The sequence below is a fragment of the Rhinolophus sinicus genome, chromosome 13, assembly GCF_057876585.1.
Source record: "Rhinolophus sinicus isolate RSI-liver-muscle chromosome 13, RSI-T2T, whole genome shotgun sequence".
NCBI classification, from domain to species: domain Eukaryota; kingdom Metazoa; phylum Chordata; class Mammalia; order Chiroptera; family Rhinolophidae; genus Rhinolophus; species Rhinolophus sinicus.
In genome coordinates, this window is record NC_142513.1 from 1233805 (window position 1) to 1260754 (window position 26950).

Below are 26950 nucleotides of genomic sequence, written 5' to 3' on the forward strand. Positions count from 1 at the left end.
CATGTGGACGGATGGTATGCTGGTTCCATGGCTCGCGTGGCCCCTGGCACAGCACCCATTACCTGGCTGTGAGTGACAGGTCCACGCACCCCATCGGGCTGTCAGTTTTCAAACGAGGTGCCCCAGGACTGAGTGTCCAGTGCCAGGAGCCCCAGCCTCCTGGCTCCCTTCCCAGACTCTGCTCCTTGCGTCTGTTTTACAAAGTAGGGTTCTCTTGTCACAGGGAATTGAGGGTTCACTGCGGGACACGGGCTGATGGCACACATGTTCCACCACGTGTGTCTGTTTTGTTCCAACTCTGCCAAGCCCAGGGACTTGCGCTTAGTGGGTCTTCATGGGCGACCACAGCTGACTCATGTGGTGTGAGCAAGCGCAGCCCAGCCCTTCCTCCCTGCTTACCCTAGGAGTGCCCTGGACCCTGGACAAGGCCATGGGGCCACAGTAGTTGGCGTGTTGGGGCTGACCTTCCGTTTTTGCCCCTCCAGGCTATGCCAACGCCAGCTTCTGCCCACACGGCTATGGCTGTCGCACCCTGGTGGTATGTGAGGGCCAGACCATCCTGGACGTGACTGACAGCGAGCTCACAGTGACCGTGCGTGTGCCCGAGGGCCGGTGGCTCTGGCTGGTGAGTCCTGAGGCTGGGTCCCTGCGTGTGGACGTTCTGAAGTTGCTCAGGGACTAGCCGTCCTCACATCTGTCACATCACCATCAGTCACTCAGCCAGGGTGTGTCCCCTGCCGGCCTCGGCCCAGCCATACCAGGGGCCAGGAGCCGAGATGTTGTTCACCAACCCCCGGGGACCCCGCTGGTCAGAGTTGCCGTCCTGGAGGAGGTGGGGCCTGGAGGGATGGACAGGGAGATGCCCATCAGAAGGGGAGGGGAGGGGCACCGGAGGTTGGGTGCCTCTTCATTGGCGTTGCCTCCTCACACTCCCCGAGCTCCCAGGAGGACGAGGAGGCCGGCCGGCCTCCCTTCTATGTGGTCCAGGTGGGGTCCCAGCACCTGCCAGCCTTGCAGTGCCCTGGGCCAGGGTGTGGTGCTACCACTGTTTTAGCTGCGCGGTCAGACCATGGCCAGTCGCAGAGACCCCCCTGGGAATGTGCTCCTGCCGGCAAGCCCTGGCATTCCCCTGACCCGGCCCTGGTGTCCTAGGAGTACGTGCTGGTGGTCCCTGAGGATGCCTACAGCGCCAGCTACCTCCGGGAGGAGCCCCTTGACAAGTCCTATGACTTCATCAGCCACTGCGCCACCCACGGCTACCATGTCAGGTGGGCTGGGCTCAGGGCAGGGCTGGGGGCAGGGCTGAGGCAGGGCAGGGAGCCCACCTCACCATCTGCCCCTCACTCCAGCCCCACCAGCTCGTCCCAGTTCTGCCGAGATGCTGCCACCTCCCTCTCCCTCTTCTATAACAACGGGGCTCGGCCTTGTGGCTGCCATGAAGTAGGCGCCACGAGCCCCACATGCGAGCCCTTCGGGGGCCAGTGTCCCTGCCGTGCCCACGTCATTGGCCGAGACTGCTCCCGCTGCGCCACTGGATACTGGGGCTTCCCCAACTGCAGGCGTGAGTACCTCAGTCCACGAGCTTGCCAGTGAGGAGGGTGGTGCCTGAACCCAGGGGGTCTTCCTGGTGGAGGGGGACCCACCAGTTAGTGTGGGCAGTGGTCAGAACGTTCTAGAGCCTGGCAGACCAGTCCAGCCACCACCTGTCTGTGGCCCAGGCCTTGCAGGGTTGTCCAGAAAGTTCCAGGGACTAGATGGCTATTCTGGGCGGCTCACCCCCGTCAAAGTTGCTGCCTGCGGCTCTGGGCCCAGAGCTAGGTAGAAGCAGGCTGGGGTTAGGGTGCCCCTGGCCTGGCTCCCAGGGCTGTAGTCCGGGGCCTCCGAGGGGGGCCGAGGGCTCCAGCAGCCCTGTGCACGTTCCCCACAGCCTGCGACTGTAGTGGCCGCCTGTGTGACGAGCTCACGGGCCAGTGCATCTGCCCGCCGCGCACCGTCCTGCCCGACTGCATCATCTGCCAGCCCCAGACCTTCGGCTGCCACCCTCTGGTTGGCTGTGAGGAGTGTAACTGCTCGCGGCCCGGTGTCCAGGAGCTCACGGACCCCACCTGTGACGAGGACAGCGGCCAGTGCAAGTGAGAGCCAGAAGCGCCTGCCACCACGGCCTTGGGTGCTCCTGAGGTCTGGGTGGGATTTCTGCCGCCAGGGGGTCCTGAGCCCACACTCGCCCCGTATCGCTCCCCGGGTTCAGCAATGCCCTCTCCTTCAGCTCTGGGGGCAGGGGACTGCCTACTGTCTCACTCAACATGAGGGGTCCAGTTGGAGGGGAGGCCCAGCCAGCTCCTGACCCCTCCACCAGGTGCAGACCCAATGTGGCCGGGCGCCGCTGTGATGTGTGTGCTCCTGGCTTCCACGGGTACCCACGCTGCCGCCCTTGCGACTGCCACCAGGCTGGCTCTGCACCCGGCGTGTGTGACCCCCTCACGGGCCAGTGCTACTGCAAGGTGAGCGCTAGAGCCAAGCGGCCCCTACCCTGCCTGTCATCCTACCCCATCAGCTGAAGGTCAGCCTCTGCATGCTTTTGGGACAGTTGGCCAGTTGGCAAGAGCATGACAGCAAGCCAAGGTGGGTTGGGCGGGGGCCCACACCCAGCCGGCTGACCTGCCCTGCCCTCCTCTCCCCAGGAGAACGTGCAGGGCCCCAGGTGTGACCAGTGCCGCCTTGGGACCTTCTCCCTGGATGCCGCCAACCCCAAGGGCTGCACCCGCTGCTTCTGCTTCGGGGCCACGGAGCGCTGCCGGACCTCCACACACATCCGCCAGCAGGTGCGCAGGCAGGGCTGCCCTGGGGAGGGGACACACTGCTCCCCAACCAGCGGCGTCTGGAACATGCCATTTGGGGGCGCTCACCATGCCCCGATGTGCCCTGCAGTTTGTGGACATGGAGGGCTGGACACTGCTGAGCAGTGACCGGCAGACGGTGCCCCACGAGCTGCGGGCAGAGGCGGAGCTGCTCTACGCGGACCTGCGGCGCGTGCCCGAGGCCGTCACTGAGCTGTACTGGCAGGCCCCCCCCTCCTACCTGGGGGACCGAGTGAGCGGGCACATCAGGGCCTAGGGAGGGCGCCCATGTCCAGGGAGGTGTGGGGGCGCGATGAGTGCACACAGGCCCCACCCCAGACCCCTGCTGGTGATTCTGGGCCTGGGGATGTGGTCTGGCCAGGTCACAGTCCTCGGTCCGGTCTCTAGGTGTCATCCTACGGCGGGACCCTCCGCTACGAGCTGCACTCAGAGACCCAGCGGGGAGATGTGTTCATCCCCACGGAGAGCAGGCCGGATGTGGTGCTGCAGGTGGCTGACGCGAGGGTGGCGGCAGGGTGGGCAGGCGGGCACAGCTGAGCCAGGACAGCGGGCAGCCCTTACATGCACACGCTTGCCTCCCCAGGGCAACCAAATGAGCATCATGTTCCTGGAGCCGGCGTACCCGGGCCCTGGCCACGTGCACCGCGGGCAGCTGCAGCTCGTGGAGGTAAGTGGAGCTGGCCCGGGGCCCAGGGCTGCTGTGCCCGCTCCATGATGGAGAACGTCTAGGAGAAAGACGGGGCTCGTCCCAAACTCACCTCGCTGCACTTTTCCGAGTGCCCGTGAGGGCAACGCTTCTAGCCCTGTGCTTCTCTCTGTGAGCTGCCTGTTTGTGTCTTTGTCCCATTTCCCTCTGGCTCGTGGTCTTTCCTTTCAGACGAGTTGTGTGTTATTCTCCACACGGACCCCTTGCCTGATTGTGAAGAAGTGGCCCTTTTCTCCCAGTTCAGACATCGTCTTTCTTTCTCCAAGATTCTCCCGACGAACAGAAGTTCTTACGTTTACACTACTCAGATTTATCAGTTTTTCATTTGCAGTTAGTGTTTTTGTGTCTGGTTTAAGAAAGTACCTGTACCCCAAGAGCAGGAAGTACTCACCTGTGTTTTCCTCTAGAGGTTAAACTGTCTGTGTGTGTTTGAAATCTTGTACCTGCAGTTGATTTTTGTCCACGGTGTGAGGTAGGGATCAGGTGCAGGTTTTCCCAGGTCCCTCCTGCACCCTGTGACCTGAGTGCCCCTGTCCCCGATGGGAGGGTCTGTCCTGGGCTTGGGCTCTGTTCTGCCCCCCTGAGGCCCTGTCGTGGCCCCACAGGGGAACTTCCGGCACACGGAGACGCACAGCAGTGTGTCGCGGGAGGAGCTCATGATGGTGCTGGCCGGCCTGGAGCAGCTGCATATCCGTGCGCTCTTCTCAAAGATCTCCTCGGCCGTCTCCCTGCGCAAGGTGGCGCTGGAGGTGGCTGGCCAGGGGGGCAGGGGGCCTCCGGCCAGCAATGTGGAGCTGTGCATGTGCCCGGCCAACTACCTCGGGGACTCATGCCAGGTAAGGCAGTGGGGCGGGCACCGGTCTGCCCACCCTCACACGTCTGTCCTCCCACCAGCCGCCACTGCTGCCCTCCTTCCCCACCTCTGTTCATGTCTCTCACCACGGGGTCACCCTCCCAGCAGCCCTATCTTCCCGCTTCAGGCCCAGCCAGCCGCTTGCTCATCTGTCTGCTAATCCATGGTCACCCAGTCTCTCTGTCCAGCCCTTTATCCACTCACTGCCCAGTCCACCCCTCGCCCACCGGTTCACCCAGATGCCGTCCACCTGACCACAGCCCTCATTCCATCACCCGCCGTGTGTCTGTCCACCCTCTGAGTCTGACCTATGAGCACATCTGCCTCCTTTCCTGACCACTGATGTCCCCCCCAGGAATGTGCCCCTGGCTATTACCGGGACATCAAAGGTCTCTTTTTGGGTCGCTGTGTCCCCTGTCAGTGCCATGGCCACTCAGACCGCTGCCTCCCTGGCTCGGGCATCTGTGTGGTGAGTAGGCCCTGATGGAGGGAGGGCAGCCACCAAAGGCACACACTCGGGAAGGCCAGAGGCCTTTGGGTCAGTAGTTGCGGCTACACTGAGGTCGGGGATGTGAGGTGCCCTGGGCAGCGTCCATGGTGGTTGGGGTGGGAGCTGACTAGACCCCGCCGGTGGGAATCGGGACCTGCACGGTCAGTGCTGACCTGTCTCCTCTGCCCCAGGGCTGCCAGCACAACACAGAGGGTGACCACTGTGAGCACTGCCAGGCGGGCTTCATGCGCACTGGCTCTGAGGACCCCACCGCCCCCTGTGCCAGCTGCCCCTGCCCCCTCGCAGTGCCTTCCAACAAGTAAGCTGGTTGGGTCAGCGCTGACCTCTGCAGAGGCCAGGGCATCTGGGGCGGGCCCGTGAGGTGGGGCCCCCGACCCTGGAGTCTGGCCCTGTCTGGGTACATGGATGCTCATACACGGCACGCAGGTGTGTGACAACCACATCTGTGTTTGCAGCTTCGCCGTGGGCTGTGTCTTACGAGGTGGCCGCGCCCAGTGTCTCTGCAAACATGGCTACGCCGGGGCCTCCTGCGAGCGGTGAGCTGGGTGGGGCGGGCCGGGTGTGAGTGCCAGCAGCTCGTGTGCGTGGGCCCCTGGGGGATTGAGCATGGCTGCTGGCACAGGTCACCGACCCCACCCTCATCCCAGGTGTGCTCCTGGCTTCTTCGGGAACCCACTGGTGCTGGGCAGCTCATGCCAGCCCTGCGACTGCAGTGGCAATGGTGACCCCAACCTGCTGTTCAGCGACTGCGACCCCCTGACGGGCACCTGCCGCGGCTGCCTGCGCCACACCACCGGGCCCCGCTGCGAGACCTGCGCCCCCGGCTTCCACGGCAATGCCCTGCTGCCCGGCAACTGTACCCGTAGGCAGCAGGGAGGGGTGCGATGGGCACTGCCTGTTCCCTAGGAGCAGGCTGGGGGCTGGGTCCCATGCTGGGCCCTGCAGGGAGAAGGTGGACCTGGCCAGGCCCCCAGGGCTTATGGCCAGGCCCATCCACCGTCAGGCCGAAGGCCACTTTGGGACTGTCCTCTACTGAGTGAGGGCATCCCTGGGAGGGCTCTTGCAGGCCCCTCTGGCTGAGTGTGGGCTGGGTGGAGCCGTGAGCGGACAGCTGTGTGGTCTGGGTGGGAGACGCAGGCTGTCTTGACCAGGATGGAGGGGGGGAGGTGGTAAACATGAGGGGCTGAGGGTTTCCTTTGGGGCTGGTGGAGGTCCAGGAGGAATAGGCGCTCACTCAGGGCCTGGTAGGAGCCGGAAGAGGCTGGGGGGGAGGGCTATTGTCACAGCCCCACCTTCTGCAGGGTGTGACTGCTCCCCATGTGGGACGGAGACCTGCCACCCCCACAGTGGGCACTGCCTGTGCAAGGCGGGTGTGACAGGGCCCCGCTGTGACCGCTGTCAGGTAAGACTGCCTGGGACGGGTGGGGTCGCAGGGCTGCAGGGGAGGGACTTGGTGTGTAGGGGCGGGGCCTTAGGGCTGGAAGGGCGGAGCCTTAAGGTTGATGGATTGGAGGACGCTGGGTCTTGAGGGCTGGGCAGAGCCATGACACTGCACCTGTGCCACAGGAAGGACACTTCGGCTTTGAGGGCTGCAAGGGTTGCCAACCATGCGCCTGTGGACCGGCCGCTGAGAGCTCCAAGTGCCACCCCCAGACTGGGCAATGCCACTGCCGGCCAGGGGCTGCGGGGCCCCAGTGCCGAGAGTGTGCCCCCGGCCACTGGGGTCTTCCCGAGCAGGGCTGCAGGCGTGAGTGCAGCCTGTTGGGGCACCATGGGGTGGCGAGTACCCTGGGCCCTCAGCCGGCTACTCACCCCATCCTTCCTCTCCCCCAGGCTGCCAGTGCCAGGGGGGCCACTGTGACCTGCACACGGGCCGCTGCACGTGCCCCCCTGGGCTCAGTGGGGAGCGTTGTGACACCTGTAGCCACCAGCAGCAGGTGCTGGTGCCTGGCGGGACTGGGGGCCAAGGCGTGCACTGTGAAGGTGTGTCCCTCCTCTGCACCCCTGCCCTTCCTGACCCACCTGTCTCACCCCAGCCCTCCCACCTTCCCCAGAAGAGTGCGGTCCCTGCTCCACACTGACCTCCTGGTGACCCCTACATTAACCTCGACTTCTGGAGTCCTGTGGCCCCAACTCTCCCTCTCAATTTTCTGAGGGACCTCACACCTGTCCTTACATTGACCTTCGGACCACCCCATGCTGACCTCTGACCCCTACCAACCTTGTCACCTTCAGCCCAGCTCAGTACTCCAGTGCCAACCCCATGACTCCCTCCTTGGCCCATGCCAACCCCACACCCTGTGCTGACCCACCCAACCTGCCCACAGTGTGTGACCACTGTGTGGTCCTGCTCCTGGACGACCTGGAGCGTGTCGGCGCCCTCCTCCCCGCCATCCGCGAGCAGCTGCGTGGCGTCAACACCAGCTCCATGGCCTGGGCCCGGCTGCACAGGCTGAATGCCTCCATCGCTGACCTGAAGGTACTGCACGGCCGGCCCCCTAGCCTCCCCGCCCAGGTTGCAGGCTCTGACCTTCCCCTCCCCACAGAGCCAGCTCCGGAGCCCTCCAGGCCCCCGCCATGAGACGACACAGCAGCTGGAAGGGCTGGAACGACAGAGTGCAAGCCTTGGGCAGGACATGCAGGGGCTGGACAGCCAGGTAGGACCTCAGGGACCCCTCCCCCTCAGTGCACTTCTCCCATAGGCCCCTGCTCCTGGACCCCAAACCATGCATTGTCACTCCTGACCCTCTGCTCAGGCCAAGGGCCCCTCCCCAGCCCCCTAACCTTTCCCTATTTATCCCCCCACCCCCCAAGCCAGCACAGACTGTGGGCTGATGGGATGCTGTGTCCACAGGCCACAAGGGCCCGAGCCCAGGCTGGCCGGCTGCTGGACAGCACAGAGGCCACACTGGGCCGGGCACAGACACTGCTGGTGGCCATTCAGGCTGTGGACCGAACCCTAAGCGGTAGGGGCTGGCCCAGAGGGGGGGGTGGGGCAGGGGTTGAGCAGAATGGTGCTCTGGGCTGAGCCAGGGGCTGCCTCCAGGGGCCTTGGCCTTGAAGAGCTGGCAGGGTTTGGGGTTTCGACCGGGAGAGGGTGCCTTGGCCAAGTAAACAGCAGGGCAGTTCGAAGGTGGGAGAGGTGGCCAGTGTGGCCAGAGTGAGAGGGCGGGTGGACCCTGCAAGATGGGCAGTGCCCTCCTCGTGGGCATCCTGCCTCCCTGGGAAAGCTTGCTAGTGAATACCTTAATTATGAACTGAAATGTGTCACTAAGAAGGCGGGGGGACCTGGCCCAGCCCAGGGGTCTGGGAAGAAGTACAGTTTCAGCTAAGCACTGGAGTGGAGGAGGGGTTGGCCAGGCGAGGCCGCCAAGGTTGTTGGCTGGGCAGATGAGCAGCGGGGGTGTCGGGGTGGGGGCTGTGGGCCAGACGGTCAGTTGGGCCTGGAGGCAGAGCACAGCCATGGCCTTGAGCCAGGAGCTCTGGGGGCTGCCGGGGGTGCTGAAGCAGCTCAGGAGGGGTCGGCCTGGGAGGGGGCCAAGGTCTGCTCTGGGCTTGACAGCCCTCCTCAAACCCCACAGAGCTCAAGTCCCAGACAGACCGTCTGTCACCAGCTAATGCCTCGGTCCCGTCGGGCGAGCAGCTGCGCCGGACACTGGCCAAAGTGGACCGACTGCTCAGGGAGATGCGGGCCCGTGACCTGGGGGCCCCGCGAGCATTGGCTGACGCTGAGCTGGGCGAGGCCCAGAGACGTGAGTGGTGTGGGCCCCGCAGGGCAGGAGAGGGCGGGGCAAGGACACAGCCAGGAGCCCCAGAGCTGAGGTCTGCATGGAGTGGCATCACATCAACTTGTGGGGACAGATGGGGGCCGGGTGGGCACCAGCAGTCACTGCCCAAGTGACCATCCCACACTGGGTCTCGGCCAGTGCTGGCCCGTGTGCAGGAGCAGCTGACCAGCCGCTGGGAGGGGAACCAGGCGCTAGCTGCCCGCACCCGAGACCAGCTGGCCCAGCACGAGGCTGGCCTCATGGACCTGCGTGAGGCGCTGAACCGGGCGGTGAGCACCACGCGGGAGGCGGAGGAGCTGAACAGCAGCAACCAGGAGCGCCTGGAGGAGGCCCTGGTGAGGGCCCCTCGCCTGCCCTGCCTGCCCCTCCCTGCTTCTCCCCTCCCCTTGTCCTCTCTTCCTCCCCTTCTCCCGCTTACCCTGTGCCTCACCTCATCCTGTCACCCCACCTCACCGTGTCACCCCGCGTCACCCTGTCACCCCTCCTCACCCCATCACTTCTCACCCCGTCACCCCTCCTTACCATCACCCCACCTCACCCCTCATTGCCTCCAGCATCGGAAGCAGGAGCTGTCCCGGGACAATGCCACCCTGAGGGCCACTCTGCAGGTGGCCAGCGACACCCTGGCCTCGGTCTCTAAGATTCTACACGACATTGACCGGGCCAAGGAGGTGAGCACCGCCCCTCCCAGGGCTGCACACCAGGCGGCCTGGACGCTCGTCTGCATGCAGAGCATGGCCCTGGGGTCCCAGCCCTGGGCCAGTGAGGAGGGGGTCAGATGAGGGCCCCACCTAGCTAATCCCCCCACCCCCAGGAATACGAGCACCTCGCTGCCAGCCTGGACGGTGCCCAGACGCCGTTGCTGGAGAAGATGCGGGCCTTCTTCCCGGCAAGCAGCAAGGTGGACCTGGTGGAGGCCGCAGAGGCACACGCATGGCGGCTGGACCAGCTGGCACGCAATCTCTCCAGGTGCAGGGCCTGAAGAGGGTGCCCTTGGGACACAGCCCAGGTTCCTGCTGGGCAGTCCAGGCTTTGAGGGAGCACAACTGGTTTGGGAGGTCCTAGAGGGAGAAGCCATCGTCCCCACAGGGCCAGGGCAGGCGGGAGCAGGAAAGGCACGCCTGGCAGTGGAAGGGTACGGGCAGAGGTTGGGGGCCCAGCCTGGCCCAGGCTGGCCTGGCAGCTGTGACGGCAGGAGGCCCTCGGTGCTGTGGGAGGTAGCTGTGATGGCCCCGCGTGCTGGGCTGAGGCCCTCTGGATCTCCCCTCATTCCCTCGGACCCCCCACCTTGCTCCCAGCATCATCCGTGGCGTCAATCAGGACCGCTTCATCCAGAGGGCTATTGAGGCCGCCAACGCCTATGGCAGCATCCTGCGAGCCGTGCAGGCGGCCGAGGGCGCCGCGGACCAAGCCCTGCAGCAGGCAGGCCACACATGGACGGTGAGGCCCACCCTCCCCTCAGTCCTTGACCCCCAAAGGAGCCCTTGCCCCCCGCAGTTCCTGCTGGGTGGGTATGAACTGCGTCCTGTCCCCATGTGTTCAGACGGTGGTGAAGCAGGGCCTGGCACTCCGAGCCCGGGAGCTACGGGCCAACAGCAGTGCCCTGGGCGGAGCCCTCCGCAGGGAGCAGCAGCGGCTGGGCCGTGGTGAGTGCCAGCATCTGTCTGGGGGTCCAGGCTCGCGGGGACCCTCAGGCTCTGGGCACATGTGGGGGTTTGTGGGTTGTTATGGTGAGAGTCAGGGTGGCGGCTGCCTTGTGTGGGAACCCTGCTCCCCAGTGGCTCTGCATGTCCATCCCTGGGAGCGCTGACTCCGTGACGGGGCTGTGGGATTGTGGAGGTGTCTGAGAGGACACAGGACTAGCTGACGGGTCTTCCTTGTGTCCTGGCTGGAGAGCTATCAGATGAGAAAGTGAAGACGGGGAGTGGAGGATTCCCCCTGCTGCTAGAACCCTGGACAATGGCTTGGCTTTTCTGAGCCCTCAGTGGTTTCATCCATAAAATGGGGATGATTGCGTTTTGCTGTGGGATCGGAGGGGGCCCCAAGACGGGGGTGCTCCAGCGCCTCCCCCAGCCGAGGGCCCTCGTGTCGACATCTCCATCTGTCAGTGTGCATGTCAGCCTTGGTCCTTCCTGGTACACTGGGGGCGGGGGCTCCCTGTGCTGAGGCTACCTCCCCCGCAGTGTGGGCCACGCTCCAGAGCACTGGGACCCAGCTCCATGATGCCTGGGCCAAGAAGGAGCAGCTGGCAGCCCGAATCCAGGAGGTGCAGGCCATGCTGGCCATGGACACAGGTAGGTGGGGCCCCCTCCCGACCCCCACCCTCACTGCTCGTCCTAGAGCGGAACAGCCACCCGCCCTGCGCAGGCATCGCTGCGGCCAGTGCTGTCCAGCAGGACTCTGATGGGGACACATTCACAACTGTGCCGTCCAGAATGGCTGCCAGGGCAGCTGATGGGAATCCAATAACGGGTGGCTCTGGCCTTGGGGACCTGCCTCTGGTCAGGAGACAAACAGCAAACAAAATAGCCCCAAGGAGCAGTTGAAAACTGGAAGGAACAGGAAGTGCTTCGGAGAGAAATAATGCAGGGTGGCGGGTTGGGGGAGTGGCTGGGGGCTGGGGTCACAGGGGCGTCGAGGGGGGTGCAGTCAGTAGGCAGCACAGAGGTGGACGTGGGAGCAAGGGGGCTGGTGTGGCTGGAGCCGAGAGCAGGGGGAGGCCTCGGGGGAGCCCAGCGGGCTCGGAGCTGAGGAGCGAGGCATCTTACCCAGGTTTGCAGGCATCCCTGTGGCGGCCCACTCGAGAGTAGAACATCGCCCCAAGCATGTCTGTGGGGGCCGTGGGGGCTCTGGCAGGGCCCTGGGAGAGATGATGGTGGCTATGGGGAGATGAAGCTGAGCTGCCTCAGGGAGGCATCAGGGTGACCCTGCTCTGGCCCAACAGGCTGGCATGGGCGAAGCCATCTAGAGGGACGGAGGGTGGGTTTCCACGGCTCTGAGGTTCTCACGAGATCCGTGGGGGTCAGCATCCCTGTTGCTGGTCCTACTGGAGGGCACTTGTTGGTCTGCGTTCGACTCCCACTGAGCCTGCCCACCGCCCACCACAGATGAGACAAGCAAGAAGATCGCGCATGCCAAGGCCGTGGCCACGGAAGCACAGAACACAGCCGCCCGCGTGCAGTCCCAGCTTCAGGACATGCAGAAGACTCTGGAGCAGTGGCAGGGCCAGTACGGGGATCTAAAGAGCCACGACCTGGGCCAGGCAGTGCTTGACGCCGGCCGCTCAGGTGGGCTGCCGCTCGGGGCGCCTAACAGCGGGTGGGCCAGGGGCGGGGCAGGCGAGGCTCAGGGTGCTCACTCCCGTCGCCCGTCCCCACAGTGTCTAGCCTGGAGAAGACACTGCCACAGTTACTGGCCAAGCTGAGCCTCCTGGAGAACCGCGGGGGGCGCAACGCCAGCCTGGCGCTGTCTGCCAGTATCAGCCGTGTGCGGGAGCTCATTGCCCAGGCCCGAGGAGCCGCCAGCCAGGTGGGCCAGAGTGCTGGGCTGTGGGGTGTCTGGGAGACGGCGTGATGGATGCTGAGGGGCCCTGCACCCTCCACACAGGTTAAGGTACCCATGAAGTTCAACGGGCGTTCGGGAGTGCAGCTGCGTGCGCCTCGGGACCTCTCTGACCTCGCTGCCTACACCGCTCTCAAGTTCTACCTGCAGAGCCCAAAGCCAGCGTCCAACCAGGTCACCGGGGACCAGTTTGTGCTGTACATGGGCAGCCGCAAGGTACTGGGAGAGCTGGGTGGCCGGGTGGAGACGGGTACCGGGTTGGAGTGAGCAGGCCATGCTGGGTCCCTGTCCCACGGAGTCTCCCGCCATCACAGGCCAATGGTGACTACATGGGTGTGGCTCTGCGTAACCAGAAGGTACACTGGGTGTACCGCCTGGGGAAGGCGGGCCATACCACCCTCAGCATCGATGAGGACATAGGGGAGCAGTTTGCAGCCGTCAGCATCGACAGGTGGGAGGCCTGCCCCCGCCCTGCCATGCTTCCCCCACCACCAGGCAGGGCTGCATGTCCACTCCAAACTCCTCTGCCTGTGCCCTCAGGACCCTCCAGTTTGGCCACATGTCTGTCACAGTGGAGAAGCAGATGGTCCACGAGACCAAGGGTGACACGGTGGCCCCTGGGGCCGAGGGGCTGCTCAATCTGCAGCCCGATGACTTTGTCTTCTACGTCGGGGGCTACCCCAGCAACTTCAAGGTGAGCCTGGCTTGGGCCTGCAGCCGACCCCGTGCTCTTATCCCAGCAAATCCTGCTGGGTGTCTGGCTTCAGTCCGTCCCAGTGCACTGAGCTCCTCCTTTTGGGTCTGTCTGGGGGCGGGGGCGGCGCCCTGATCACGTGCTGTGCCCACAGCCACCGGAGCCCCTCAACTTCTCCTGCTATCGGGGCTGCATTGAGATGGACACGCTCAACGAGGCGGTGGTCAGTCTCTACAACTTTGAGAAGACCTTCCTGCTCAACACAGCCGTGGACAAGCCTTGTGCCCGGTATGTACAGCCTGGGGCCCCTCACCCAGACATGGCCCACCCTCTGCTGACCCCGTGACCTCTGACCCGCAGCTCCAAGTCGACTGGAGACCCGTGGCTCACAGACGGCTCCTATCTGGATGGTTCCGGCTTTGCTCGTATCACCGTGGAGAGTCAGATCAGCACCACCAAGCGCTTTGACCAGGAGCTGCGGCTGGTGTCCTCCAGTGGGATCATCTTCTTCCTGCAGCACCAGGCAGGCCAGCCGCCCCGCCCCACCCACGCAGGCCCGCCCCACGCAGGCCCCGCCCCATGCTGACCCCACCCACTCCACAGGGCCAGTTCCTGTGCCTGGTGGTACTGGACGGTCGCCTGCAGCTCCTCTACGACTTTGGCGAGGGCCTGAAAGAGGCTGTCCCACTGCACACCCCACCGCCCTTGACCGCGGCCAGCAAGGCGGTAAGGCCTGGGCTGGGAGGGCGGGCAGAGCCCGGTGGCAGGGACCAGCTGGCCCTGAAGCCCCGTGTCTGGCCGTCCAGATCCAGGTATTCCTGCTGGGAAGCAGCCGCAAGCGCGTGCTGGTGCGGGTGGAGAGGGTCACCGTGTTCAGCGTGGAGCAGGAGAACGTGCTGGATGGGGCCGATGCCTACTACCTGGGTGGCGCGCCAGTAGACCAGCTGCCCTCCAGGTGAGCATGTGCAGGGCGGAGCACACTTCCCCCTACGCCCATCCTCCCTCCCCTGTGCCAGTCCCCTCCCACACTCACTTGTCACGCAGTTTGCTGCGGCTCTTCCCCTCCGGAGGCTCAGTGCGCGGCTGTATCAAGGGCATCAAAGCTCTGGGCAAGTACGTGGATCTCAAGCGGCTGAACACCACGGGCATCAGCGCCGGCTGCACCACGGACCTGCTGGTGAGCCCGCGCGCCGCCCCAGCCAGCAACCCGCTCCCCAGCCAGCGCCTGGGGCCCTCAAAGTGGTCCTCCCTGTAGGTGGAACGGGCCATGACTTTCCACGGCCATGGCTTCCTGCTCCTGGCGCTCGCCGACGTCATGCCTCTCAACGGCAACCTCTACTCCGGGTTGGGTTTCCGCAGCACCCAGGACAGCGGCCTGCTGTACCACCAAGAGTTCCCGGTGCGTCCGCCCACCCCCGTCCCCCATCGCGCCTCCCCCGTCTGACCTCTGTCCAGCCACCCCCGAGTCTGACTGCCTGCTGCCCCACGACCTCCTGGAGCAGCAGTGGGGGCTCCAGTGGCTGGAGGGAGTGAGTCTGGGCCCCTGGCTTGGTCCACTGACCTGGCCACTGTCCCTAGGATGGGCCTTGCGAGGTGTTCCTGCAGCAGGGCCATGTGATACTCCGGTTTATGGGGACTGAGGTGAAAACCAAAGGGGTCTTTGCCGATGGCACCCCCCACTATGTCGCCTTCTACAGCAACGCCACAGGGTAAGGCAGGGACTGGGTAGGGGGCATGCAGCTGGGTGGGGGCAGGGCAAGCAACTGCTGCTCTTCCCCACAGGGTCTGGCTCTATGTGGACGACCAGTATCAGGAGATGACGCCCCACCGGGGGCCACGCCCCAGGCCTCAGCCCCAGCCGGACAAGCTCATCCTGGGGGGCCTGCCAGAGACCAGCACGCTCCAGAACTTCAGCGGCTGCATCAGCAACGTTTTTGTGCAGCGGTGAGCAGAGTGGGAGTGGGAGTGGGAGTGGGGGGTGGCCCCACCCGCCCACTTCCCATTGCTGACGTCCCTCTGCAGGCTCCCCCCAGGGCCACAGCGCGTGTTTGACCTTCAGCAGAATGTGGGCAGCGTCGGCGTGAGCTCAGGCTGTGCTCCAGTCCCAGGCACCCAGACACCGCCAGCACCACGAGGGCTGCGGCCCACAGTGGCTCGGAAGGTGGGCACCGGGGTGGTGTGCTGACGGAGGCAGGGTGGGCAGAAGGCAGCCCCCAAGCCTCCCAGCATCCCCATCTGAACCCACAGGCCTCCCGGCGCAGCCGGCAGCCCAGCCAGGACCCTGCCTGCACGCTGCTCCGGCCCCTCAGGACCATAGGAGACGCCTACCAATTTGGGGGTCCCCTGTCCAGTTATCTGGAGTTTGCAGGCGTCCCGGCTCCTCCTGGGGACTGGTAAGGCTGGGCCAGGTGTGGGGGTGTGTGGAGGGGCCACCCAGGCTGACGCCCCCACTCGAATTACAGGTCCCAACTCTCGCTGCTGGTCCGCCCTCGCACCCCCCGAGGACTCGTGGTCTACGCTGTGCCCCTGGCAGCCGGCAGCCCCTCCCTGGCTCTCTTTCTGAGTCACCGACACTTTGTCGCTCAGATGGAAGGCCCTGGGCCCCAGTTCCGTGTCCAGAGCCACCAGCGTTCACGGGCTGGTCAGTGGCACAAGGTAAGGGACGAGGAGAAGGGAAATGGGGGGGCCCTGAGAGCCCCCACCCTGACGTGCTTTCCCGCCCCCCCAGGTGTCCGTGCGATGGGAGAAGACTCGGATCCAGTTGGTGATAGACGGGGTCCAGGTCCAGGGTCACAAGGAGCCTGGCCAGCTGCACGAAGGGGCAGAGGGCCCCCAGGCCCACACTCTGTTTGTGGGGGGCCTCCCTGTCAGCGGCCACAGGCCCAAACTCCCAGTGAGAACTGCCCAGCCTCCCCTACCCTGTCCCCAGCCCAGCCAGACGCAGTCTACCCTCCTTAGCACCCCTGGGCACCTGACCCTATGTCCATCCTTCTGCGCACCCACAGGTGGCTGTCAGCAGCTCATGGTTCGGCGGTTGTGTGAAGAATCTGAGGTTGGACGGGCAGCCCCTGAGGGACCCCACTCGAGTGGTGGGGGTCACACCCTGCTTGTCAGGCCACCTGGAGAAGGGCCTGTTCTTTGCAGGCAGTGGGGGAGCCGTCACTCTAGGTCTGCCTGCTGTCCCCACTCCCCAAGTGTGCCTCAGGCTGGGTGGGATGGGAGCGATACCCAGGGAGGGAGGGGCCTGGGGCAGGGGGGGCCCTCCTCCCCTCACAGCCCCTTCCCTGCAGACACCCTGGGGGCTACGCTGCCCGATGTGAGCCTAGAGCTGGAGGTGCGGCCCCAGACAGCCACTGGCCTCGTCTTGCACCTGGGCAGGCCTCAGGTGCCCCCCTATTTGCAGCTGCAGGTGCTGGAGCAGCAGGTAAGCTGGGTGGGGTCTGTGACCACAGGGCAGGATCGGGGTTGGCAGGGCCCTCCTGATGCCCACGCACCCCGCCCAGGTCCTGCTGTGGGCTGACGATGGTGCAGGCCAGTTCTCCACGCTGGTAACACTGTCCAGGGCGCTATGTGATGGTCAGTGGCACCAACTGGCAGGTGAGCTGGGGCCCCTCGGCCATGGTCAGACACCCACTCCTGACACCCTCCCCCCCACCCCGCTTCTGCAGAGCAGACAGCCTAGGAGGGACTTGGGACTCCCAGGCAGGGGAACATGTGGCAAACAACCCCAGCCCTGGGGGCGGTGTGCGGCCCCTCCCAGCCCAGCCAGAGCCTGTGCCCTACAGTGACCAAAGGTGGCAACGTTCTCCGGCTGGAGGTGGACTCACAGAGCAACCAGACCCTGGGCCCCGTGCCGGCGGCCTCAGCCTACACCCCGGTGCCTTTGCACCTAGGGGGCCTGCCTGGTGAGTGTGGCCTCAGCACTGCCCCTCGGGGACCAGGCACTGGAGTCACCCTGCTCTCCCCCGCTCCTGTGGTGGCACAGCTGGGGAGACCAAGGCTGGGGGGGGACCAGCTGGAAGCCAGTCTCTGCTCCAGCCTGTCTCCCTCCATTTCTCCCCACACCCCAGAACCCACGGACACACGTGCTGGACCCCGCACTCCGAGGCACCCCTGGCCTCCAGTCTACCGTGGCTGCATGAGGAATCTGGTGGTGAACTGGTCCCCCGTCACCATGTCTCACTCTGCAGGCGTCCAAGGGGTAGTGGGGGCCAGCGGCTGCCCAGCTACATAGCACAGCTGTCCCCCGGGACCCTAGCCATGCAGGAGGGCCTTCAGGGGCCCCCAGTCCCCATGGCCGGCCACCCCAGGCAAACAGGGTCCCACCTCTCAGAGCCCCAAGCCCTCTGCCGCTTGCTGCCACCCTCAGCCGGCTCCGCAGGTGAAGTCTGCGTCGATCTACCTAGGCTCTAGGTTCTACAGGTGACCTTGTTTCTGGAAACGGTCTAAGTTCTGTCTGTCTTTTTATTTAAAGGGTAAAACACTATGAAATGGGGTTTTTATACCTTTTATCCCTTTCCCCAACTCTTAATAGTTTGAGAAGTCCGTAAATCACTGGTCCCTGCTTAGAACAAAAATTAAAAAGAAACTTGTTTAACTGAGTGTTGACTGAATTTGAAGAGAGAGCAGCCGAGCGATGGGGAAAGCCTGGCTGTGGAGGCTCACGTAGGGGGCAGGGCTCTCAGAACGCCAGCGTGAGTGACACTGCAGAGCCGGAGGCGCTTGTCATGCCAGCTCCCGTCCAGACAACAAGGGCACGGGGCCATTGCAATGCCTCCTGGGCACAGAAAAACCAGAGTTGGCAGATAAAAGAAAAGACTTTTATTTACGAGCGAGTGGGAACAGAGGTGTGAGGTGTGCGACAGACCACACACGCGCTACACTATCGCACAGCCGAGAACCCCGCCCCCGAAAGACAGAAATAACTTAATCCAAGCTCATGTCCTCCTCCTCGTCCTTCTGGTCCTTCCCGTCGCCCTCCTTCTGCTCCGATCCAGCACTGTTCTGCATCGCTTTGGCAAACGCCTCCACGTCTGAAACGCATGCAGAAGCGTGAGGCGGCGGGGACGGCCAACCCTGCGCTACCCACCAGGGCGGCTTTGCCCTTTAGCTCCAGGAGAACAAAGCGCCGTGGCCGCAGGAGCAGCAGCACGTACTTACCGCCCTTGTTGGCAGCCTCCACGGCCTCCGCGGGCAGGCCAAACTGGCACATGAGGGGGCCCAGCTGCCCCGAGGCCAGGGCCGCGCTGAACATGCCCAAGGCCTGCAAGGAAGAGCCAGTCTCCTGTGAGCGAGCACGCGGGGCTGTGGGGGACGCACACACTTGGGCAGGGCCCAGGCCAGCGCGGGTAACGGGGACTCTTGGTGCCAGGCTAGAAGCACATGGCAGGCAGCAGGCCTCACGCCTACCTGCTGGAACTGCGGGGAGGTCAGTGTGCCCTGGATCTCCTCCGCGGTCTGCGGCAGCGACTCCCCAGAGGGCAGGTAGGGCAGCAGGCGCTCCTGCACGTCCGCGTGGGCGAGGATGGGTGCCATGATCTCAGGCGTGAGAACACTGGCCAGGTCAACTAGGGCACAAGTACAGAGCCATCAGCGGCTTGAGGCCAGTCTGGACACACCGAGGAGAGCGACACTCGGAGGCGTGGTGTTCTGAGTGTGGCGAGGCGATGAGGGAGCAGAGGCAGCGCGTGCAGGCGGCAGCGCGGCCATGCCTCGGAGACCAGCGAGCCAGCGGGCAGGGGCAGCAGGCACCTTCACCCCCCAGCCTGGGGCCGAGGAGCACCGTTACCTTGCTGGCCGCCTCCGGGCCCGGCCGGCACGTTCATGGTGGCCAGAATGCTCTGGAGGTCGCTCAGCTGGATGGGCTGGGTTGGGCTGGCCGCCGTGCTGGTTCCATTACCTGAACTGGGCGCGGGGCTCGGGCTGGTCGCCGAGGCAGCTGCTGGAGCAGAAGGGGCCGGGGTGGCACGGGCGGAAGAGGTTGTGGAGGACGGGGTGACCGCTGCCGACTGGCTCCGGGAGCTGGGAAGGGCAGGGCAGCACTTGAACAACCACACACCCAAAGGCGCCACAGCACGTGGGTCCTGCCCCGAAGGCCCCTGCACTGCCAGGTGCTCGGAGAACCCGAACCATCTCGGGCAGAAGGGACAGCTGGTGGCACCTGCCTATGCGAGGGGGCAGGGTGCGAGGCTCACCTGGACGAAGAGCTGCTCGCAGGAGGCCCTCCGCTCCCCAGTAAGCTGGCCAGGCCCGGCCCTGTCAGGGCCCCCAGCCCACCTGCAAAACGAAGGCGGCTTGAGCTCAGACGTCACGCCCACCCGCCCTGCCCACGGAGCAGAAACGCCCTGCACTGCAGCCAAGGGACAGCGGGGGAAGGCGGTGGCCACAGGGGACCGAGGGATGGCGGCTGCTCTGACCGCAGCCCCTGGAAGCTGATGGCTTTGAGTCAGAGCCCTATATTCCTCCCCCCGTGACACCTGGGTTCCAGGTGACCGCAGTGCAGATCAGGTACAATGCAGCAAACTCTCCCCCGTCCAAGAAATACACCCCCGCCCCAAATCCAACGGGCAGCAGGCATGGGGGGACACAGGCACAGTCCTGAGCGCACGTCCTCAGCCCCACCCCCACCCCCACCCCCACCGGCAGTGGGCGCGATGCACACAGCGGGGTCCTCACTGGGGGCCCTGGAAGGCTTCACCCGCCCCCCAGGGAGCACTCAGACACCACTCAGAGCCAGGGAGGAGCGGAAAGGCAACAGTGGAACACGAGGCAAGCACAGCGAAGGCCAGCCGTCCGTCTGTCCGGCAGAGGCCGGGGGCGGGCGTTACCCAGTCCTCCGAGGCCGGCGGGTCCGATGAGCTGCATGAGCTGGCTGTGACTCATGCTCCCAAGCAGGCTCTGCAGGCCGCCCTCGCCTGGAAGACAGACGGCACTCAGGCCACGCTGCCCGCGCCAGCCTGGCCCTCCGGGAGCCCCCCGCTGGCACTCAGACCCCACTCCACTGTGTCGGGTGGGCGTGGGGCTGTCCTGGACGGGTACGAGGGCCTCCCAACTTGAACTGCTCCGTTTCCACCTTGAACACCGCCCGCACCACGGGGCCATGGCAGCTGAGAGCCACACGGCGCTCACAGCACCCCGGGAGGCGACATACCGCCCAGCGCAGACAGCTCGTGGCCGCCACTCCCGCTGGCCCCCAGCGCGCCCGGCATCGGGGGGTTGTTCAGGTACTCGTTGACTTTGCGGCAATGCTCCTCGTCCTGGTCGGTCTTGGGCTCCTGCCGGGAGGACACAAGCCGCAGGTGAGCGGCCCGCCCACCATGGCCCTGCTCAGAGGAGGCACCTGAGGCTCAGACACTTGATGTCACCTGTCCACAGTCACCCAGCATCAGGGAGAGGACCCAGCCCCCACCCGCTCGCCCATTTGACAGACAGGACACAAAAGCATTAAGAGTACTCAGCACACCCTGCAAGGCCACTGGTCACAACCCCTCCTCCCAGCACGTGCACAATGAAACAACCCTCTTATCACAGGGCTGCCCAAGCAGCAGCACGGCCCGCAGCTCTCAGGTCAATGGGGGCAACGAGCCCGTGTGTGTTGGGGGTCATCAGGCAGTGCCGCCCTGCCAGTGCCCCAGACTCATCTATCCAACAGTCACTGCGCATGTGCTATGGGCCTGCAGGGAGCCAGGGACACAGACACAGTCCCCACCCTCAGGACAGACGGAAGAGCCAGCAAAGGAGCAAAACGGGGAAGAACAAAGGCAGTATGTGCTGAAGTCTGATAACATTTCTTGGCAAAACTGGAGAAACAAGCTCTACACCAGCAGCTGTCAAACCACGGCCTCATCTGTGTTTGCAAATAAAGTTTTACTGAACATGGCCGCATCCACACATTCCTTATTGTCCACGGCCACTTGCACACGACTTCAGCACAAGTGAGCAGCCGCACCACAGACCACCAGGCCCACCCCGAGGAAAACCTTTCCTGCTGGGCTCTCGGGAGCTGGGGGCTCAACCTCCGGGATGGAACGAGGTGACGTCTGTCAAAACTACAAACGCACTCGTACACTCACTGCACGAGCTAGTCCACAACTACACGGAACACGGAGGATTTCCTCACACGGAAGTCACCTGGCACACTGCCCATAACAGAAAGAAACAGAGATGGACCAATGGCTACCAGGGGAGAAGGAACACTGCCGGCAGCTGCGGGGCCAGGCGGCCCTGGAGCGCTGGCCCCCGAGACCCCAGAGCACACCACTGGGGAGGAGGGGGGTCACACACGGTCACCCTGGCTTTTGCCCTGGGGTCCTCATGACGGCGACAAGCAAACCAGAGGCCATATGCCCATCGATGCATCAGGACAGGGCCCAGCCTGACAATCACTTGTGTGTCTGCCAGGAAACACCATACCTTGAAAGGGCACTTGGGGCCCAGACACAAGTGCTGGGACTCTGGAAGAGGCCCCCTTCACACACACCCCCATGCAAGGTGATGCACTGGAATTCTGAGGTTCCATGGCAAGCATGTCTGGTCAATGAGCCAGTTTGTGAAAGCTAATTCTACCAGCCAGTGAGCAAGCTTCTAACCTAGTTTTACAACAGCGAGAAAAAACTGAGTGCCAATAAAACCTCCTACATACCTGCATCCAGAAGAAGAGCCGTTTGGAGCCTGCCTTGAACTTGAGCACGTAGACCCTCCCGCTGGGGCACTGCGGCACACGCTTGAACTCACAGTCATCAGGGAAGATGATCAAATCCTACAGAAAAGGAAGGTCAGAGTCAGCATCCCGGAAACACGCATCGCTGAGCCCCAGAACCTCCCAGGGAAACACGCAGGATCCTGCATCTATGTGTGGGGTGGGGAGGACAGGATACAGACCAGAAGAACAAGCCAAGCCCTCACCAGCAGAGTATCTGCAGGGCAGATAAGCCAGGGTCAGGGGCACCCCACGAAGGGCGTGACGGCCAGGAGCCGGGCTGAGTGCTAAACAGGGAAGGGAGGCTTTCGACCCTTGAAGGATTTTTTAATAGACATTTTGAGAACAACATTCCAAGATGAGTTAAAAAAATCAACTCTGACCTGCTCTCAAACCTGATACAGAAGGACAAAGAACACTGAAAAAGACGACCACGGAGAAAGCTTTGTGGAGGGCTGTGAGAAAGATCAAGGTTTTTACACAGCTTCTCCAATTCCAGGCACCTAATCTTCAAAGTTTAAAGTTTATACAGACAGGAGAAACCTATCTAATCACCAAGACTGGGAAGACCCATAAGCAAACAAAACAGCTCCTGAGACAGCAAAGCAACAAGCCCCAGGCCCCACCAACGCCCTCCAAACAGTAAACCAGAGAGAGTGTCGTGAGCGCAGCCCCAGGTCCCTCTGATCTGACAACCAGAGGCCGTGCAGGACGAGACACTTACGTCTTCCACGTTCCCCGATGTCCTGTCTTTCCAGCAGAAGTGAATGAGGGAATCATCCGTCTGCTGAATATACACCAGCCCTTTCCTTTTATCTGGGGTGACGGTAGTTCCTTTTAATGACATTTTGCCTGCCCGAAACTCCACCAAATACTTGTTGGAGGACCCACGGGAGCCTGGCACCAGGCTTGGAAACAGCGCGCCTGAAGTCGTCATCCTGAAAGAGGGAGCAGCACGCACACCCAGTCACCGGCACGGAAGTCCTAACTTCTTACTCAAACGCGGCACCGGCACCCGCGGAGTGAAAGCGCCCCTCTGCGCCCGCGGGCCCTGTGCTGGGCACGGGGAAGCTGCCCAACGCCACGTGCAGGGCCACAGAGCCTGACAGCGGCCGAGCCAATGGAGCCCGGTGCCAGGAGGCCAGCGCTGCAGCTTCTCAGGTTTCTCAAAGAATGAGAGTAACCTCTGCGTCTAGGCGACATCACTGCCTGAGGCTGGGGACCCTCCGCAACACCCCTTTCTGCACCTAGTCTGGGGTCCGAAGAATGTAAAAACTTGACGCGGGCGGGAACCCCTGTACCACGTCTGCGGGAGACAAGGCTGACCTAGTATCTACCGCTGGACACAGGCCCGTTAAACTGCAGGTCTGCGCCCCGAGAAAACAAACACTGCGCCCCTGGGGGAAACACAGCGCAGACTGTCCGGTGGGGCGAACGGCCCGCCCCCAACCCGCAGCCCTCGCAGCCCAACGCCCTTGGCTCCGCGCTGGGCGGAGGGGCCAAGGCAGCGCGCAGCGGGGCGGCGGCCCGGGCTGGCCCCAGAGTCCGACGGCCCCCGACAGCCCCCTCCGCGGTCCCCGCGAGCCCTCGCCCGTGCACGGTCCCCCGCTCCCCGCCCCCCGAGAGCGTCGGCCCCGCTCACGGCCCCCGGCCCCCAGGCCCCAGGCGCACTCAGCCCGCGGGCCCCTCAGTCCCAGGCCTCCGCCTCCACAAACCCGGCGCCCGGCTCGGGGGCCGCTGACGGCGCAGGCCCCGCCCCCCGCCTCCCTCCGTTGCCGTCCACGCCCCCGGCGCCCCCCGTACCTGGCCCGCGCCGAGGTTCGGACGAGAGAGCTGCCGTCCTGTTCGGTCTTCCTCCTCGGCGCCTGCCGGGCCCCGCCGGAAGCCCCGCTCGCCCCGCCCAGCCCGCCGCTCTCGCCGCCAATTGGGCCCCGTCACGCGCGGGGACGACACTAGCCCGCGAGCGATTGGCGAGAGCGGCCGTCCATCGTCCTGCTGTGGCCCGCCCCCACGCCGGCGGACCCCTTCCGGCGGAAGCGTGAGCCGGCAGCGCGCGGGCCAGAGCGGCCCCTATTGTTGCTGTGTCATAGGGGCGCGGCGGCGGCCCCTGGCGGCGGCGCCGGGGTCGGCGGGGCAGGCGCGGGCCGAGAGGTGGGCGTTGGACCTCGGCCGGCCGGCCGGCTGGGACACTGGAGGGCGTGAGACGGGGTCTCTCAGGGTCACTGTCAGTGCGGCACGCTGGGTCCCGAGACGTGGGGGCAGTAGTCACGGGGTTGGGGGGAGGGTATGTTAGGACGCCAGGGCTGGGCTGGCTTCGCGCTCCTCCGCGGGACTCCGTGCGTGGGCCCCGGCGCCCGCGGGACCAGTCGGGCGGCGCGGCGGCGCGTGTGGCGTACACGCGGGGCCTTGAACGGCGGCCCCGCCCGATAGCAGCGCTGACTGACATGCGCCTCCCCCTTCCTCCCCGTCTACGCGTGGAGTTTCCCGAGTGAAGTTTGTCCTCCATTAAGGCCGATGGTTGGCCCAAGAGCAGAAGAGGACGCCACCCACTCCCGTTGCTGCACCCACGCGGCCATGTGTGACCGCGGAAGTCCCACAGCCCTGGTGCCGGGAGCCCTGTGCCCGCGCGGCCGGACTGGCTCCTGCCCTCCCCAAGGACAAGGCCATCTGAGCCCTGGGGCCACCCCGTGCTGCTCGGCGACTACGTCCATGAAATGGGTTTTCAGCCTTCTTACTAAAAGCGTAAGAGTGAAAAGTATTTTTTATTCACCGGTTTCAGGATGTGTCTGACTTCTGCAGAACTTGGGTGCCTCAAGCACAACTTCAGTGCCCACCGTCTGATGATCTCAAGATTCACGAATTTTTGTTTTTGAAAATGTAGCTGTTTTGCATTTAAAATGTTAATAAGTAATGGATTTGTTAACTTTTAATTAGTTAAAGATTTGTAAATGTCTTCAGCTTAATTTCTAATATGGTAAATATTGGTAGATCAAACCCACGTACACCAAAGCTCTGTGGGGGGCCTTGGTCATTTCTGCGCAGAGGGGGGAGGGTAGCGGGAAGTGCTGGGTCCACAGCCCCGCCCCTGGCACCGCCCTGCTCTGTGCAACCAGGAGGGACACTGGGACAATCCAGTGGGCCTCCCTGAGAAGGGCCAGCGGCAGGTGTCACTTGTTAAAGGCATGAAAAGTTAAAAAGCTGCCACCAGAGGCCGCGGGAAACCAACTTTCCAGAACCTGAAGTCAGCGCTTCCCCTCCAGGCGGTGACTTCAGAAGGGTCCTAAACAGATAACGTCCTCTCCTAACCCCCGGGAGCCCGTGTCCTGGGATGGCTCAGAATAAGGAAGGTTTATAGACTCAATACATTCCATGAAACACCTAATAAGGAAACACGCTATGGGAGAGAAGCATTGTGGAGACCCTCTGTGCTCCCACTCCCGCCCCTGGGCTGTGTGAATCTGAATGCTTCCCAGTGGCTGCCATAAGGCCTCTGAGGGTGGGCCTGCCAGCCCTCACTGCCCCGCGTGGGACCTGCCACACCTCAGCCACAGCCCGCTCACCACCTGCCCCAGCAAAACAAGCTGACAGCAGCTCGTCCTGCCTGGCCGCCGGCCGGGGGGAAGGGAAGGCAGCAGGTGCCTGAGGACACAGCCCGAAAGTGGGCAAAAGAGACGCCCAGACATTTTACAAAAGAGGGTGTGCATGGTGCACGATGCACAGGAAAAGATGGTGGACACCATTATTCAAAAGGGAAACGCAAGTTAGAGCACACGTATTGGAATGGCTACAAAGAAAAGACAACTTGACAAGACCCAGTGCTTGGGCAGTGTTGGTGCAGGGGGAACACAAAATGGCACAGCCATTCGGAAGCGGGTTTGGCAGGTGGTTTCTGCAGTTGTTTTTGTTGTCTTTTCTTAATGCTAGACTTTCTTTTTTAGAGCAGTTTTAGGTTCATACTGAGTCCAAAGAGTTGCCACATACCCCTCCACACACACGTACGGCCTGCCCACTGTCAGCACCCCCACGGGATGGCACATTGTGACAACCCATGAACCTACAGTGACACGTCCTATCAGCCAAGTCCATAGCTAACATTCGAGTTACTGCGTACACTGTGTGTGACTGGACACGTATAATGACATGGGTTGTCATTATAGTGTCATTCAGAGCATTTCCACTGCCCCCAAAGTCCTCTCGGCTTCCCCTATCCCGCCTTCCCTCTTCCTTTACCCCAGCAGCCACTGATAATTAATTTTTCAAGTTTTTTATTGTGGTAAAATACACATCACATAAAGTTTACCATCTTAACCACTTTTAAGTGTAGAGTTCAATTAAGTGGTAGTAAATACATTCATGTTATGAAAACATCACCGCCATCCATTTCCAGACTCTTCATTTGGTAAAACAAATGCTACACCCATTAAACACAGCTCCCTGTGCACCCCTCCCCGAGCCCAGCACCCACCACCTACTTTCTGTCTCTACGATTTTCACTCTAGGGAACTCATATAAGTGGAATCACACAGGGTTTGTCCTTTTGTGACTGGCTTATTTCACTGAGCATCGTGTCCTCAAGGTCCATCCATGTTGCAGTGTGTGTCAGGATTTCCTTCCTGCTTAAAAGGCTGAGTGATAGATACTCCAGTGTGTGGATGGGCGCCCTGTATTTATCCATCATCCATCCATGGACACGCAGGTCGCTTCCACCGTTAGCTGTTGCGAATCCTGCTGCTGTGAACAAGGGTGTACAAATATCTCTTCGAGACCCCCTTTCAACTCTTTCGGGGATGTATAGAGAGAGGTGGAACTGCTGGGTCATGTGGTAGTTCTATTTTTAATTTTTTGAGGAACCACCATACTGTTTTCCACAGCAGCTGCAACATTTTACATTCCCACCCACAGTGTATAAAAAGTGCTGATTTCTCCCCATCCTCGTCGGTGCTTGTGGTTTCTTTGGATAGCGGCCGTCCTGATGGGTGTGAGGTGGGATCTCACTGTAGCTTTGATTTGCATTTCCCTGGTGATCAGTGATGGTGAGCATCTTTTCATGGGCTTGTGGGCCATTTGCATAATCTTCTTTGGTTAAATGTCTATTCAAGTCCTTTGCCCATTTTTGAATCAGGTTTTTGGTTTTTTTGTTGTTGAGTTTTAGTTCTCTATATATTCTGGGTATTAACCTGTTATCAGATATGTGATTTGCAAATATTTTCTCCCACTCTGTGGCTTGCCTTTTTACTCTGATAGTGTCTGATGTACAAAAAATTTTTAAGTTTTCACAAAA

The 26950-nt window shown here is 62.9% G+C and overlaps 2 protein-coding genes and 1 long non-coding RNA gene across 5 annotated transcripts in view; 2 read left to right on the forward strand and 1 right to left on the reverse strand.

Moving 5' to 3' along the window:
* The window catches only part of LAMA5 (laminin subunit alpha 5), a 47974-nt gene extending 30406 nt beyond the window's left edge, over positions 1–17568 (forward strand). Inside the window, exons 32-80 of the mRNA XM_074317667.2 lie at positions 486–625; positions 1153–1268; positions 1350–1561; positions 1928–2132; positions 2357–2501; positions 2682–2822; positions 2929–3090; positions 3246–3347; positions 3442–3525; positions 4170–4400; positions 4773–4886; positions 5099–5226; positions 5384–5464; positions 5576–5790; positions 6230–6330; positions 6495–6675; positions 6762–6911; positions 7256–7407; positions 7475–7585; positions 7783–7894; positions 8510–8680; positions 8855–9051; positions 9271–9387; positions 9531–9685; positions 10015–10156; positions 10260–10362; positions 10900–11010; positions 11824–12003; positions 12096–12244; positions 12323–12493; positions 12592–12728; positions 12818–12971; positions 13126–13259; positions 13332–13494; positions 13575–13697; positions 13778–13926; positions 14016–14148; positions 14227–14370; positions 14550–14680; positions 14754–14915; positions 14994–15132; positions 15219–15364; positions 15434–15626; positions 15700–15864; positions 15977–16139; positions 16262–16395; positions 16475–16568; positions 16757–16876; positions 17042–17568. Coding sequence (XP_074173768.2) covers positions 486–625; positions 1153–1268; positions 1350–1561; positions 1928–2132; positions 2357–2501; positions 2682–2822; positions 2929–3090; positions 3246–3347; positions 3442–3525; positions 4170–4400; positions 4773–4886; positions 5099–5226; positions 5384–5464; positions 5576–5790; positions 6230–6330; positions 6495–6675; positions 6762–6911; positions 7256–7407; positions 7475–7585; positions 7783–7894; positions 8510–8680; positions 8855–9051; positions 9271–9387; positions 9531–9685; positions 10015–10156; positions 10260–10362; positions 10900–11010; positions 11824–12003; positions 12096–12244; positions 12323–12493; positions 12592–12728; positions 12818–12971; positions 13126–13259; positions 13332–13494; positions 13575–13697; positions 13778–13926; positions 14016–14148; positions 14227–14370; positions 14550–14680; positions 14754–14915; positions 14994–15132; positions 15219–15364; positions 15434–15626; positions 15700–15864; positions 15977–16139; positions 16262–16395; positions 16475–16568; positions 16757–16876; positions 17042–17205 — 7127 coding nt within the window. The 3' untranslated portion in view covers positions 17206–17568. The remainder of the gene's footprint in view (positions 1–485; positions 626–1152; positions 1269–1349; positions 1562–1927; positions 2133–2356; positions 2502–2681; positions 2823–2928; positions 3091–3245; positions 3348–3441; positions 3526–4169; positions 4401–4772; positions 4887–5098; positions 5227–5383; positions 5465–5575; positions 5791–6229; positions 6331–6494; positions 6676–6761; positions 6912–7255; positions 7408–7474; positions 7586–7782; positions 7895–8509; positions 8681–8854; positions 9052–9270; positions 9388–9530; positions 9686–10014; positions 10157–10259; positions 10363–10899; positions 11011–11823; positions 12004–12095; positions 12245–12322; positions 12494–12591; positions 12729–12817; positions 12972–13125; positions 13260–13331; positions 13495–13574; positions 13698–13777; positions 13927–14015; positions 14149–14226; positions 14371–14549; positions 14681–14753; positions 14916–14993; positions 15133–15218; positions 15365–15433; positions 15627–15699; positions 15865–15976; positions 16140–16261; positions 16396–16474; positions 16569–16756; positions 16877–17041) is intronic.
* Positions 17569–17777: 209 nt separating this feature from the next.
* On the reverse strand, positions 17778–23620 carry ADRM1 (ADRM1 26S proteasome ubiquitin receptor). Of its 3 annotated transcripts, none has more exons than XM_074317673.2 (10): positions 23473–23620; positions 22394–22607; positions 21613–21729; positions 20122–20245; positions 19799–19885; positions 19166–19247; positions 18871–18992; positions 18381–18538; positions 18132–18234; positions 17778–18004 (listed from the first exon to the last, which is right to left on the reverse strand). In XM_074317673.2, the coding sequence occupies exons 2-10, from the start codon at positions 22604–22606 to the stop codon at positions 17898–17900; spliced, it is 1113 nt and encodes a 370-aa protein (XP_074173774.2). In that variant the 5' UTR covers position 22607; positions 23473–23620; the 3' UTR covers positions 17778–17897. The 3 variants fall into 3 exon arrangements, with proteins under 3 accessions (XP_074173774.2, XP_074173772.2, XP_074173773.2); XM_074317671.2 differs by having other exon boundaries at positions 18760–18992; positions 23473–23619; XM_074317672.2 differs by having other exon boundaries at positions 18760–18992; positions 22394–22975; positions 23473–23541.
* A 139-nt stretch (positions 23621–23759) lies between these two features.
* LOC141568196 (uncharacterized) lies at positions 23760–26950 on the forward strand. Its single transcript, XR_012491242.2, has 2 exons — positions 23760–23893; positions 24449–26950. It is a non-coding gene; the product is annotated as an uncharacterized LOC141568196 (long non-coding RNA).